This window comes from Oncorhynchus clarkii, chromosome 33 (genome assembly GCF_045791955.1).
Source record: "Oncorhynchus clarkii lewisi isolate Uvic-CL-2024 chromosome 33, UVic_Ocla_1.0, whole genome shotgun sequence".
In the NCBI taxonomy this organism is placed as follows: Eukaryota; Metazoa; Chordata; class Actinopteri; order Salmoniformes; family Salmonidae; genus Oncorhynchus; species Oncorhynchus clarkii.
This window is the reverse complement of record NC_092179.1, coordinates 25692067-25707265: the sequence shown is the minus strand read 5'-3', so window position 1 is coordinate 25707265 and position 15199 is coordinate 25692067. Positions and strand designations below refer to the sequence as shown.

Sequence of the window (15199 nt, the reverse complement as noted above, 5' to 3'; positions counted from 1 at the left end):
CATTTCACATTCTTAAAATGAAGTGCTGATTCTAACTGACCTAAGACAGGGAATTTGTACTAGGATTAAATGTCAGGAATTGTGAAAAACTGAGTTCAAATGTATTTGGCTAAAGTGTATGGTAACTTCCGACTTCAACTGTACATAGGTATTCCAACAATTTGGCTATGATTTGTATAGCAAAAACACTATATCATTATTTGAAGTTATATTTTTTTGCTAGTTTGTAAGTGGAATATTTACCTCTTGATATGTAGGGTAGACCTGGAATTGATGGAAAGAGAGGTCTGGCTGGAAAAGATGTGAGCATTTTTTCTCTTTGTCAAATAATATTGTATTTTTTTTAATGTTCCTGCTCTGTTCCAGCATTTTAATGAGATCACTTAAAAAATACCCACACATACCCCAAAATGAAGTCCTCCTAATTATTCTCTTGAGACAGGGAGAGCAAGGACAAAGGGGAGATGATGGCAAAAAGGTATGATTTGGAGCAAGTCTGGCTATTCCCCAAACACACCAACACAATAAACCATATTTGTGATTTTGCGTTTCTAACCCTAGGGTGATACAGGTGAATCTGGAACTGAGGTAAGTTATTTTATTTTAATAAGGCAGTATTAATTATCATCAAATTATTAACATGATAATTAAGCAATATTGTTAATTTCTCCTATCTCCCCCCCAGGGTAAAAAAGGGGAATTAGGTGCTCCGGGCCCACCTGGTACCCATGTTCTGGTTACTCAACAAGAGGTAAGTACATCTCCACATTCCCTACAAACTGGTGCACCATGTAAGAACAATCTTCTACATTATCCATGATAACCCGTCTGTCTATTGCAGGGTTCTCCAATAGGCATCCTACGTGGTTTTATTTGACCCCACCAAGTTAAAAAATTATGATTAAAAAAACTATATATATACCAGTCAAAAGTTTGGACACACCTACTCATTCAAGGGTTTTTCTTTCTTTTTACTGTTTTCTACATTGGAGAATAATAGTGAAGACATCAAAACTATGAAATAACACATATGGAATCATGTAGTAACCAAAAAAGTGATAAACAAGTCAAAATATATTTGAGATTTGAGATTCTTCAAAGTAATCACCTTTTGCCTTGATGACAGGTTTGCACACTCTTGGCATTCTCTCAAACAGCTTCACCTTGAATGTTTTTCCAACAGTCTTGAAGGAGTTCCCACATATGCTGAGCAATTGTTGGCTGCTTTATCTTCACTCTGTGGTCCAACTCATCACAAACCATCTCAATTGGGTTGAGTTTGGGTGATTGTGGAGGCCAGGTCATCTGATGCAGCACTCCATCACTCCCCTTCTTGGTCAAATAGCCCTTATACAGAGGTGTGTTGGCTCATTGTCCTGTTGAAAAACAAATGATAGTCCCACTAAGTGCAAACCAGATGGGATGGCGTATCGCTGCAGAATGCTGTGGTAGCCATGCTGGTTAAGTGTGCCTTGAATTCTAAATCACAAACAGTGTCACCAGCAATGCACCTCCACACCATCACACCTCCTCCTCTATGCTTCACGGTGGGAACTACACATGCGGAGATCATCCGTTCACCTACTCATCTCATAAAGACGCAGCTGTTGGAATCAAAAATCTAAAATTTGGACAGATTTCCACCGGTCTAATGTCCATTGCTCATGTTTCTTGGCCCAAGCAAGTCTCTTCTTCTTATTGGTGTCCTTTAGTAGTGGTTTATTTGCAGCAATTTGACCATGATGACCTGATTCACACAGTCTCCTCTGAACAGTTGATGTTGAGATGTGTCTGTTACTTGAACTCTGTGAAGCATTTATTTGGGCTGCAATTTCTGAGGCAGGTAACTCTAATGAACTTATCCTCTGCAGCAGAGGGAACTCTGGGTCTTCCTTTCCTGTAGCGGTTGTCATTACGTGGCCATTTCTGGGTGTAGATCGTGGCTTTCCCCTCTCTCTCACTCTCTCCTACACCCAGGTTCTGTTATCTCAGGCCATAAATTCATGGCAGAGACTCTCTCCCCCTGGTCATGCAAAGAGAGAGACCACAGAGTGAACAAAGGATTTCACTTGGCTGAACTCCTAAATCCCCAAAATGGGGGAATTAAAATATATGTCCACTTGTAAGAATGTGGGATGGGTCCGTGGACACTTAAGGGATGGGTATGACGAGTATGTTTCATTTGGTGACCTCATGGAGGACAGGAAACACACACAACTATATCACACAACTATATCTCTGAATGTGTACATTTCTCAATTCTCAATTATATTTCTTGTATAAAATGAATGAGTAAAGATGAAACTATTTGTGATGTTAACCTTTGGAATGAGACAATTGTATTCCCTGTAAAGTTTAACTAGTCAGCGGCCACGCCCCCATGAGCACAGACATGATCTGGCGTCACGGAACCGCCCTTTTCTATTGTTACGAATAAAAACCCCTCCTAAGGAAATCCTCTTCAGACTAAGCAAACCCCCAGTGTGAGCTGTGATTGCGAATAGTTGAGTACCAAGACTGGAAAACCATACCATGTGGCGCATTGGCTACACGGCTGGCAATGGTTAAACTCTGAGACTATTGATCCCTACAGAATAAGATAAAATCCTTGATACTAATTACTAGTCTGCAGCTAGAAATTCTGTAAACCTGGGATGCGAATACCGACAACCGCCGAAACATCTATTCTAAAAACAATGGACACCTGACGTATCCATTACAACAGACACTATCAGGAGCTGCAGATAGACCTACAACCACTCTCTGATGAACTGACTCTCCAGCAGACGGACCGACAATTCCAACAGAGAAGATAGCAATGACATATGGCCGTAAATATATTGATTGTAATTATTCCCGAATGAGCGAGCGTTCATGTGCGAAGGATTAGCATTTCAATGAATTTAATTATCCACTGTGAAGTGAAGCCCTTTTGTCTTTCCAGCTCCTTTATCGGTCTCCGCCCCCTTTCCTTTCTCCACCAAGCCGTCATATCGGCTTAGCCCTTAGGGAATATTCCCTATCGTTGTTAGTAACCAATATCTACTGTTTGTTTGTTTATGCATTTCTGTGATTAGTTAGTAAATAAATGATTAAGCCAATTGGTGTATGGATGATTTATAGTTTAGGCTGGGTTCGTGCAGATAACCAAGAATTCTACGAAGTTTGAAATGAGAGGTAAAGAATAATTACTTAATAGAGGACTAATTGATCAGATATTAAAATATCTGAAGAGTTATATTAGGAAAATTATAACTTTGTAATCTGAAGAGTTTCCATGGTGCCCCGACTTCCTAGTTTATTAAATGTACATGATTAGTTTAATCACGTAATAATAATTACAGAGAATTTATTTGGTAAAATAACAGTCTTCACCTTTAATGATGCCAAAGACATGGCACGGTCCTCATGAGAGCCAGTTTCATCATAGTGCATGATGGTTTTTACGACTGCACTTGAAGAAACTTTCAAAGTTTTTGAAATGTTCCCGGATTGACTGACCTTCATGCCTTAAAGTAATGATATACTGTTGCTTCTCTTTGCTTATTTGAGATGTCCTTGCCATAATATGGACTTGGTCTTTTACCAAATAGGGCTGTCTTCGTTATACTACCCCTACCTTGTCACAACACAACTGACTGGCTCAAACGCATTAAGAAGACAAGAAATTCCACAAATTAACTTTTAACAAGGCACACCTGGTAATTGAAATGCATTCCAGGTGACTTCCTCATGAAGCTGGTTGAGAGAATGCCAAGACTGTGCAAAGCTTTCATCAAGGCAAAGGGTGACTACTTTGAAGAATCTCAAATATAAAATATATTTTGATTTGTTTAACACTTTTTTGGTTACTACATGATTCCCTTTGTGTTATTTCATAGTTTTGATGTCAAGACTATTATTCTACAATGTAGAAAATAGTAAAACATTAAGAAAAATACTGAAATGAGTAGGTGTGTCCAAACTGTACTGTATGTATATATATATTATTTTGTTACTGTTTTTTTTATTTATAAAAATATGTATTCATAATTTTCGTTTTTGGACATAAAATCCTCAGGAAATGAGCTCAAAGTCATTTTAATTTATGAAATCTGTTCCCAAGCTTTCCCACGCATAAATAGAGGCATATGCGATCATATCCCTGAGTAAAGTTTGAAATTATTCTGTTTTTGTCAATTACTATATCTGTTTGGGATTCTTGTTGTCATTTTGCAGTGTACAAATTATTTAGAAGGCATATATTTGGGGATCTGGGTTCAAATACTATTTACCAGATGTACCAGATGATAGAGGTTTACCGTTTTGGGAGTATTCTATTTGTCCATTAAGCCGGGACAAGGTAGCACATCCCGTGAACAGGTCAGGGTTACCTAGCCGCAGGCAGAACAGTTGAAACTGGAGCAGCAGGATGACCAGGTGGACTAGGGACAGCCAGGAGTCATCAGGTCAGGTAGTCCTGTGGCATGATCCTAGGGCTCAGGTTCTCTGGGAGTGAAGGGAGAGAGAGAGAATTAGAGGGAGCATACTTAAATTCACACAGGACACCAGATAAGACAGGAGAATTACACCAGATATAACAGACTGACCCTAGCCCGCCGGCACATAGACTATTGCAGCACAGATATAGTCAGACTGCCTCTGGCTGTATTGCAGCATAGATACAATCAGACTGCCTCTGGCTGTATTGCAGCATAGATACAGTCAGACTGCCTCTGGCTGTATTGCAGCATAGATACAGTCAGACTGCCTCTGACTGTATTGCAGCATAGATACAGTCAGACTGCCTCTGGCTGTATTGCAGCATAGATACAGTCAGTCTGCCTCTGGCTGTATTGCAGCATAGATACAGTCATACTGCCTCTGACTGTATTGTTGATGAATGTTCCCAGGGTGCCACCCTTGAAGAGATGAGACAGGCATTCCCTTTGCCAATGGGACCTCCTGGGGCTAAAGTAAGCACAATGTTCATACTCTGCATGGTTCTATCTATAATTGAATCTAATGGGCATAGTCAGCTGCAGCATCTACACCCAACAACTGCCTGGCAAGATGTGTATACTGTATATGTTGATTGATTGATTGACATGGATGGATTGGTGGATGGATTGGTGGGTTGATGGATGGATTGGTGGGTGGATTGGTGGATTGATAGATTGGTGGGTGGATGAATGGGTGGGTGGGTGGGTAGATTGGTGGATGGATTGATGGGTGGATGGATGGATGGATTGGTGGATGGGTGGGTGGGTGGGTGGGTTGGTGGGTGGATGGATGATGTATGGGTGGTTGGGTGGGTGGGTGGGTGGGTGGATGGATTGGTGGGCTGGTGGATGGATGGATGGATTGGTGGATGGGTGGATCGGTGAATTTGAGGTTGGATGGATTGGTGGATTGGTGGGTTGGTGGATGGAAGTGGGGGTTGGTGGATGAATGGATGGCTGGATGGTGGATTGATGGATGGATGGTGGGTTGGTGGATGGATGGTGGGTTGGTGGATGGATGGATGGATGGATGAATGGTGGGTTGGTGGATGGATGGTGGGTTGGTGGATTGGTGGATGGATGAATGGTGGGTTGGTGGATGGATTGGTGGGTTTGTGGATGGATGGTGTATTGATTGATTGATTACATATGATCCTATATAGGACATGTGATTTAAATGAGTTGATATGATCCAAAAGTGGCAGGCTGGGCTTAGCTTTAGACTTGTATGTGGAATGTGCTTGATATCCCCCTCTGCTCCTCTGTCTCTGTGTTTAGGGTCCACCAGGGATGAAGGTACATTTCTTTACTTTATTGATGATTGAAGATATAACTGATGTGGAATTGTAATGTCTACTTTCTATGTTCAGGGAGAGCAAGGAGAGAGCGGATTGAAAGGAAAGAAAGTAATGTGTTCCCAGTAAAAAATGATTTATTCGTGCTTATTCATGAAATGTATTATAAAGTGTTAGCAAATATTGTTTGACACATCCCGTCAGTGAAATGAAATAAGTGAGGACTTTGGAAAGGACATGGTTTTGACCTGTCCTATTGCTCCTATTCCTCAGGGTGACACTGGTCTTCCAGGGAAAGCAGCTGACATGAAGGTAGACATCTCAGAACTACATTAACGACACATACATTTCATGGAAAACAACAAATCATGGAATTGTTTTATTTATTTTCTCCTTCCCAGAACATTGAAGTAATGTTTGAAGACTATGGCATAAGGGTAAGCTCTTGACTCCGAATCCCAAACAGTTTTGTAGTTCAAAGTTTTTCATTTCACTGCCCAAGGTGGCTGTCTCATTAAGAAAGACTCTGTTTCCCAGCTGCCCTTGCTGAAGGCACTGATTGACAGGCTGCTGCAGGACGGCATGGAGGAGCTTCTGCAGGAGCTAACCACCTCTAGGAGAGTCAATGAGAAGGAGAAACACGGCTCCAACATTATCACTGACTACACAGTATGTACACAGTCCATGCATATCTCTTCAACCCTAATCACACCAGGGGACATACCTGGTCATTTAGTGGGTTATTCCTGGGAGAAGTTCAATAAGGAAAATTGAAATTGGAATGTCAATTCTCTTTCTGAATTGACTGAATTTAAATGTAATTTACCATAACCCTGGTGACAAGCCTGGTATCAGAACTCTTTGATAGTGTTGGACTCATGAGTGTGTTAGTGTTGGACTCATGGGTGTGTTAGTGTTGGACTCATGAGTGTGTTAGTGCTGGACTCATGAGTGTGTTAGTGTTGGACTCATGGGTGTGTTAGTGTTGGACTCATGGGTGTGGTAGTGTTGGACTCATGAGTGTGTTAGTGTTGGACTCATGAGTGTGTTAGTGTTGGACTCATGGGTGTGTTAGTGTTGGACTCATGAGTGTGTTAGTGTTGGACTCATGAGTGTGTTAGTGTTGGACTCATGAGTGTGTTAGTGTTGGACTCATGAGTGTGGTAGTGTTGGACTCATGAGTGTGGTAGTGTTGGACTCATGAGTGTGTTAGTGTTGGACTCATGAGTGTGGTAGTATTGGACTCATGAGTGTGTTAGTGTTGGACTCATGAGTGTGTTAGTGTTGGACTCATGAGTGTGGTAGTGTTGGACTCATGAGTGTGGTAGTGTTGGACTCATGAGTGTGGTAGTGTTGGACTCATGAGTGTGGTTGTTTTGGACTCATGAGTGTGTTAGTGTTGGACTCATGAGTGTGTTAGTGTTGGACTCATGAGTGTGGTAGTGTTGGACTCATGAGTGTGGTAGTGTTGGACTCATGAGTGTGGTAGTGTTGGACTCATGAGTGTGGTAGTGTTGGACTCATGAGTGTGTTAGTGTTGGACTCATGAGTGTGTTAGTGTTGGACTCATGAGTGTGTTAGTGCTGGACTCATGAGTGTGTTAGTGCTGGACTCATAAGTGTGTTAGTGTTGGACTCATGAGTGTGTTAGTGCTGGACTCATGAGTGTGTTAGTGCTGGACTCATGAGTGTGTGTTTTGAACAGAGAACTGTAAAGTATGAGATCTCCAAGGAGCCTCTGACAGAGATGGACACCATAGAGGAGGCAGTTGACTCTGACCTAGACAGACAGCTACCAGAACCTAACTCTGTAAGTATCCACTCCAAACATGCTACATGACATAGGAACGCTTTCCCTCACACATATTAAGCCTAACCCTAACACAAAAAAAGCTAGTTCTATGGAGATTATCAATTGAGTATTGTTTTTAGTCCACGACTAGTCTTTATCTGTATCCCAGAAATCAACCTATGTTATAAAGCCCAGTCTATTTATGTATCCGAACAGTATCCGAACACTGTTGTCCTACAGTATGTAGTTATTCATCCAGGTCTCTATCTCATGAAGGATGCTTTGAATGAAACGGCGGAGGGCCCCACATTCTGGAGCCTCACCCCTCTTAATGGTCTTAATGGGGTCCAAGACGTGGGGAGGATAGAGAGCACCTCTAAGGGGATAGAGGGGACACTGACAGTGGACGAGGACTTCAGTGAAGCTCCCTCCCCCAAGTTGGCTTTATCAAACTCAACATTTAACAACACAACGTCTGAAGAGGTAAGGCTCTTCTACTCAAACCCCACAGCCAAACACTGGCTCTACTCAAAACCACAACCAAACAGTAGCTGTCAAATTAACCTTTAAAAGTGAACTATGAATAGTACATGGTGTGTGTGTGTGTGTGTGTGTGTGTGTGTGTGTGTGTGTGTGTGTGTGTGTGTGTGTGTGTGTTTTAGAGGGTCTCTGAGGTACCAGGGGCAATAGTAGAAACTGTTCTCCTCAGTGGGGAAGACTCCTTGAAGAAAAAGAAGAGTCGGGAACGGAAGGTGATGTCACTACAAATAGATATATTTTTTATACATCTGATTAACACAACCTTGTTGGGTTCAAATCAATTTCAACATTTGAGAAAAGTATGTAATATGGACATAAATTATGCAATTAAATGTAAGTTGTTCACAACCTATTTGTATTCATGACTATACAAATAAATGTTATATTTAAATAGGTCTAAATAGATACTGTAAAAGAAAACATGTAAACTTTCCCTTTAACATTTTCTTAAATGTACATATTTTTTTAGCGATCACATTCTCTCCCATGAATCAGCCCATGACACAGATGTAAATATCTTTGACCATAACTACCACAGCATGTTAGATCTGTATTTCCTAGAAAGCATTACAACTTTTAACTGTGAAATTCTGAACCAGGGCAAGGGACAGAAAGGACGACATAAGAGGCAAAGACAACGCCTGGTAAACGCCCAAATTAAAGATGGAGTCAAAATAACCACATAAATGCCCAAACTAAACATGTCTAACATTTACGTTGTCACAGTCTGTTGCTAAGCATGTCACCCTCACCTGTTTTAACCTCAACTCCTTCAAATGACAGTGAGAAAATAATTACTATAATTTCTTTCTCAGCAAACATAACATTTATCGAGTTCTAAACCTAAATTAAAACTAAGCTTATTCAACTGTACTTGCTGTGCCTAACTTGACCAATAAAAGGTATTAAATCATCATAACAGACATTTTAAAATGACTAAAAGCATGATTTTTTTTCTCCTAACTTGCTTTTTTGTTTTGTCCTTATTGTTTTGGACTTGTAAGTCATGTCCTGTACTCTCTCTTTGCTGCTTTGGGTCAAATACATGTTTATGATAGACATGTTTATGAAAGATATCTCCTCTTGATACCATTTACATATGGGACTCACCTTTTTCTCTCCTCTCTGAAGACGAGTACGGAGGAGGAAGAGGAAGCGGAGGAGGAGGAATCATACGATGGGGATGAGTACAGTTATGAATATGAGGTGAGTAACATTCAAGTGAGATGTAAATTAACATTCCTAATTATTTGATTGGTACATACTATTAATCCTAACTACAGTATTCAATCTGTGGGTGGACACCCTATGATGTCATTTTTCCTAGTACACCTCAGGGATCAGGGTTGGAATGACACATTTACCTCACTGGGCTGCCCATTATCCACACCAATACTTTGAGTCTTATAGCAGTGCCCTGAGTGTGTTATGGTAGTGATCAGCATAGTGTGGGAACCCTCCTAATTCAAACTCTACAAACTCAAATGATTAGTGAGTTTAAAGAAGGTACCTGAAACTCAATTACTCTGATGCAATACATGAATTAATTACTCACTCACCAGTAATGCTGTCATTATTTTGTGACGTTTGTAAAAGTGTTTTAGAGTGGAATGTTTTTCATAGTTATTCTTAATTTTTGTTGAAGGATTCCACAGATGATCCCTCACTGTCAATTGAAAAGCAAGGGGAGTTTGAAATCACAACAGAAAGCACACTACATGGAATGAGCAAAGAGGTGAACACTTCCTTTGCCACTGTCTCTCTAGATATAGATGATAGTAAAGACAATGGATAGTAAAACATGTCATTTTGACCTTTTAACCAGGAAATGTACATACGTCATTCTGTCCAGTAGTGGTCATTACTGATTATATGTCCATGTTTCTTAGAGTGGCCTGACAACTTTAGGTCCATATCCATCCCAGTCACCAGGAGACAGTGAAAAGGTATGAAACTGGAGCTCTTTTCCTGAGATACTTTGTAAAGTGCGAACTGTGTCAAGCAGAGCCAGCACCATGGACAGCTCTGAGTTGAGTGGTAGAAGGCTATGTGACGTGTGTGTTTGCTGTATTATATATTGTTCTTGAAACATACTACACTTTGTTCCAAAGCAGGGGGAATTCATCACACCTGTCCTTCCCAGCACAACGGAAGAAACAGAGAAGGTAAGTCTGTGACTGAGTGCATGATTCTACCTGACGCTTTACTAACCATCCTGAGGGATATGAGGTGTAAATGGACACAACTAGATTACTATTAATCTTTACTAACCATGATCCTGAGGGATATGAGGTGTAAATGGACACAGCTAGCCTTCTATTCGTCTTTACTAACCATGATCCTGAGGGATATGAGGTGTAAATGGACACAACTAGACTTCTATTCATCTTTACTAACCATGATCCTGAGGGATATGAGGTGTAAATGGACACAACTAGACTTCTATTCATCTTTACTAACCATGATCCTGAGGGATATGAGGTGTAAATGGACACATCTAGACTTCTATTCGTCTTTACTAACTATGATCCTGAGGGATATGAGGTGTAAATGGACACAACTAGACTTCTATTCATCTTTACTAACCATGATCCTGAGGGATATGAGGTTTAAATGGACACAACTAGCCTTCTATTCATCTTTACTAATCATGATCCTGAGGGATATGAGGTTTAAATGGACACAACTAGCCTTCTATTCATCTTTACTAACCATGATCCTGAGGGATATAAGTTGTAAATGGACACATCTAGACTTCTATTCGTCTTTACTAACTATGATCCTGAGGGATATGAGGTGTAAATGGACACAACTAGCCTTCTATTCATCTTTACTAACCATGATCCTGAGGGATATGAGGTGTAAATGGACACAACTAGATTAATATTCATCTTTACTAACCATGATCCTGAGGGATATGAGGTGTAAATGGACACAACTAGACTTCTATTAATCTTTACTAACCATGATCCTGAGGGATATGAGGTGTAAATGGACACAACTAGACTTCTATTCGTCTTTACTAACCATGATCCTGAGGGATATGAGGTGTAAATGGACACAACTAGACTTCTATTCATCTTTACTAACCATGATCCTGAGGGATATGAGGTGTAAATGGACACAACTAGACTTCTATTCATCTTTACTAACCATGATCCTGAGGGATATGAGGTGTAAATGGACACATCTAGACTTCTATTCGTCTTTACTAACTATGATCCTGAGGGATATGAGGTGTAAATGGACACAACTACACTTCTATTCATCTTTACTAACCATGATCCTGAGGGATATGAGGTTTAAATGGACACAACTAGCCTTCTATTCATCTTTACTAACCATGATCCTGAGGGATATAAGTTGTAAATGGACACATCTAGACTTCTATTCGTCTTTACTAACTATGATCCTGAGGGATATGAGGTGTAAATGGACACAACTAGCCTTCTATTCATCTTTACTAACCATGATCCTGAGGGATATGAGGTGTAAATGGACACAACTAGATTAATATTCATCTTTACTAACCATGATCCTGAGGGATATGAGGTGTAAATGGACACAACTAGACTTCTATTAATCTTTACTAACCATGATCCTGAGGGATATGAGGTGTAAATGGACACAACTAGACTTCTATTCGTCTTTACTAACCATGATCCTGAGGGATATGAGGTGTAAATGGACACAACTAGCCTTCTATTCATCTTTACTAACCATGATCCTGAGGGATATGAGGTGTAAATGGACACAACTAGACTTCTATTCATCTTTACTAACCATGATCCTGAGGGATATGAGGTGTAAATGGACACAACTAGACTTCTATTCGTCTTTACTAACCATCCTGAGGGATATGAGGTGTAAATGGACACAACTAGCCTTCTATTTGTCTTTACTACCTATGATCCTGAGGGATATGAGGTGTAAATGGACACAGCTAGCCTTCTATTCGTCTTTACTAACCATGATCCTGAGGGATATGAGGTGTAAATGGACACAGCTAGCCTTCTATTCGTCTTTACTAACCATGATCCTGAGGGATATGAGGTGTAAATGGACACAACTAGACTTCTATTCATCTTTACTAACCATGATCCTGAGGGATATGAGGTGTAAATGGACACAACTAGATTACTATTCATCTTTACTAACCATGATCCTGAGGGATATGAGGTGTAAATGGACACAGCTAGCCTTCTATTCGTCTTTACTAACCATGATCCTGAGGGATATGAGGTGTAAATGGACACAACTAGACTTCTATTCATCTTTACTAACCATGATCCTGAGGGATATGAGGTGTAAATGGACACAACTAGATTACTATTCATCTTTACTAACCATGATCCTGAGGGATATGAGGTGTAAATGGACACAACTAGCCTTCTATTCGTCTTTACTAACCATGATCCTGAGGGATATGAGGTGTAAATGGACACAACTAGACTTCTATTCATCTTTACTAACCATGATCCTGAGGGATATGAGGTGTAAATGGACACAACTAGATTACTATTCATCTTTACTAACCATGATCCTGAGGGATATGAGGTGTAAATGGACACAACTAGCCTTCTATTCATCTTTACTAACCATGATCCTGAGGGATATGAGGTGTAAATGGACACAACTAGCCTTCTATTCGTCTTTACTAACCGTGATCCTGAGGGATATGAGGTGTAAATGGACACAACTAGCCTTCTATTAGTCTTTACTAACCGTGATCCTGAGGGATATGAGGTGTAAATGGACACAACTAGACTTCTATTTGTCTTTACTAACCATGATCCTGAGGGATATGAGGTGTAAATGGACACAACTAGATTACTATTCATCTTTACTAACCATGATCCTGAGGGATATGAGGTGTAAATGGACACAACTAGCCTTCTATTCGTCTTTACTAACCATGATCCTGAGGGATATGAGGTGTAAATGGACACAACTAGACTTCTATTCATCTTTACTAACCATGATCCTGAGGGATATGAGGTGTAAATGGACACAACTAGATTACTATTCATCTTTACTAACCATGATCCTGAGGGATATGAGGTGTAAATGGATACAATTAGCCTTCTATTCATCTTTACTAACCATGATCCTGAGGGATATGAGGTGTAAATGGACACAACTAGACTTCTATTCGTCTTTACTAACCGTGATCCTGAGGGATATGAGGTGTAAATGGACACAACTAGCCTTCTATTAGTCTTTACTAACCGTGATCCTGAGGGATATGAGGTGTAAATGGACACAACTAGACTTCTATTTGTCTTTATTAATGGTGTTTCAGTTCATGTATGCCTCCGTTGGACTGTGGGTGTATGAATGTGATGCAAAGTGCTTTGATCCAATGATTATCATTGGCATTCCAATACAAAGGTTGTAGGTAATTGATATCATTTATATTTTCTAACTTCATCTTCTTTATGTGTTTCTTGGTTGATTAGAATTCACAAAATAAAGCCCTGCCCAGTGTTCAATAACATGAATACATAGTCAGATTGTGTCATAATAATGATTGGCCAACCATCGTAGTGATCTGAGCACTTGTCATCACTGCGTACGTTGAGATCTTTCGTCTGACAGAAAACTGTGAACATTTCACCAGTGCAAAAGGTACCACAATTCCAATTTTAAACATTAATTATTAGGCCTGCGTGAATTTTTTTTATTTAAAGACTTAAATAAACTAAATTTAAATTTGACTTAAAGATTTAACACAACTGGGCCAACTTACAATGGAAGACATACATACTTTATCCCAGCATGCATTGGTGCATGACCTCTGAACTTTGCCTGAATGGTAATGTCAAGAGCTGTAACCAAAATTAACTTCTCCAATGACATTTTTAGCTCACTGGGCTGCCCATTATCCACACCAATACTTTGAGTCTAATAGCAGTGCCCTGATTGTGTTACGGTAGTGATCAGCATAGTGTGGGAACCCTAATAATTCAAACTCTACAAACTCAAATGATTACTGAGTTTAAAGAAGGTACCTGAAACTCAAATACTCTGATGCAATACATGTATTAATGAGTCCATCACACACATTCATGAGGAGGGTGTGTTGTTGACATTGCATGTGTACATCTCTAGAGACAGTTATATACCTGTTATTAATTGTGGTTTGCGTGTCGAACTCAGATGACTGTCTCACTCACCAGTAATGCTGTCATTATTTTGTGACATTTGTAAAAGTGTTTTAGAGTGGAATGTTTTTCATAGTTATTCTTAATTTTTGTTGAAGGATTCCACAGATGATCCCTCACTGTCAATTGAAAAGCAAGGGGAGTTTGAAATCACAACAGAAAGCACACTACATGGAATGAGCAAAGAGGTGAACACTTTTCCTTTGCCACTGTCTCTCTAGATATAGAAAAATGATAGTAAAGACAACGGATAGTAAAATATGTCATTTTGACCTTTGAACCAGGAAATGTACATACGGCATTCTATCCAGTAGTGGTCATTACTGATTATATGTCCATGTTTCTTAGAGTGGCCTGACAACTTTAGGTCCATATCCATCCCAGTCACCAGGAGACAGTGAAAAGGTATGAAACTGGAGCTCTTTTCCTGAGATACTTTGTAAAGTGCGAACTGTGTCAAGCAGAGCCAGCACCATGGACAGCTCTGAGTTGAGTGGTAGAAGGCTATGTGACGTGTGTGTTTGCTGTATTATATATTGTTCTTGAAACATACTACACTTTGTTCCAAAGCAGGGGGAATTCATCACACCTGTCCTTCCCAGCACAACGGAAGAAACAGAGAAGGTAAGTCTGTGACTGAGTGCATGATTCTACCTGACGCTTTACTAACCATCCTGAGGGATATGAGGTGTAAATGGACACAACTAGACTTCTATTCATCTTTACTAACCATGATCCTGAGGGATATGAGGTGTAAATGGACACAACTAGACTTCTATTCATCTTTACTAACCTTGATCCTGAAGGATATGAGGTGTAAATGGACACAACTAGCCTTCTATTCGTCTTTACTAACCATGATCCTGAGGGATATGAGGTGTAAATGGACTCAACTAGCCTTCTATTTGTCTTTACTAACCATGATCCT

General features: G+C 40.0%; 1 protein-coding gene across 1 annotated transcript in view; it reads left to right on the top strand.

Moving 5' to 3' along the window:
• Positions 1–15199, top strand: part of LOC139393125 (collagen alpha-1(VII) chain-like) — a 109026-nt gene that overhangs the window by 66382 nt on the left and 27445 nt on the right. Inside the window, exons 61-81 of the mRNA XM_071141492.1 lie at positions 258–302; positions 443–478; positions 562–588; positions 686–751; positions 4893–4955; positions 5760–5777; positions 5852–5887; positions 6050–6088; positions 6178–6213; positions 6314–6445; positions 7481–7585; positions 7844–8050; positions 8230–8319; positions 8707–8751; positions 9239–9313; positions 9753–9842; positions 9997–10053; positions 10219–10272; positions 14370–14459; positions 14620–14676; positions 14842–14895. Of these exons, the coding sequence (XP_070997593.1) occupies positions 258–302; positions 443–478; positions 562–588; positions 686–751; positions 4893–4955; positions 5760–5777; positions 5852–5887; positions 6050–6088; positions 6178–6213; positions 6314–6445; positions 7481–7585; positions 7844–8050; positions 8230–8319; positions 8707–8751; positions 9239–9313; positions 9753–9842; positions 9997–10053; positions 10219–10272; positions 14370–14459; positions 14620–14676; positions 14842–14895 (1422 nt within the window). The remainder of the gene's footprint in view (positions 1–257; positions 303–442; positions 479–561; positions 589–685; positions 752–4892; positions 4956–5759; positions 5778–5851; positions 5888–6049; positions 6089–6177; positions 6214–6313; positions 6446–7480; positions 7586–7843; positions 8051–8229; positions 8320–8706; positions 8752–9238; positions 9314–9752; positions 9843–9996; positions 10054–10218; positions 10273–14369; positions 14460–14619; positions 14677–14841; positions 14896–15199) is intronic.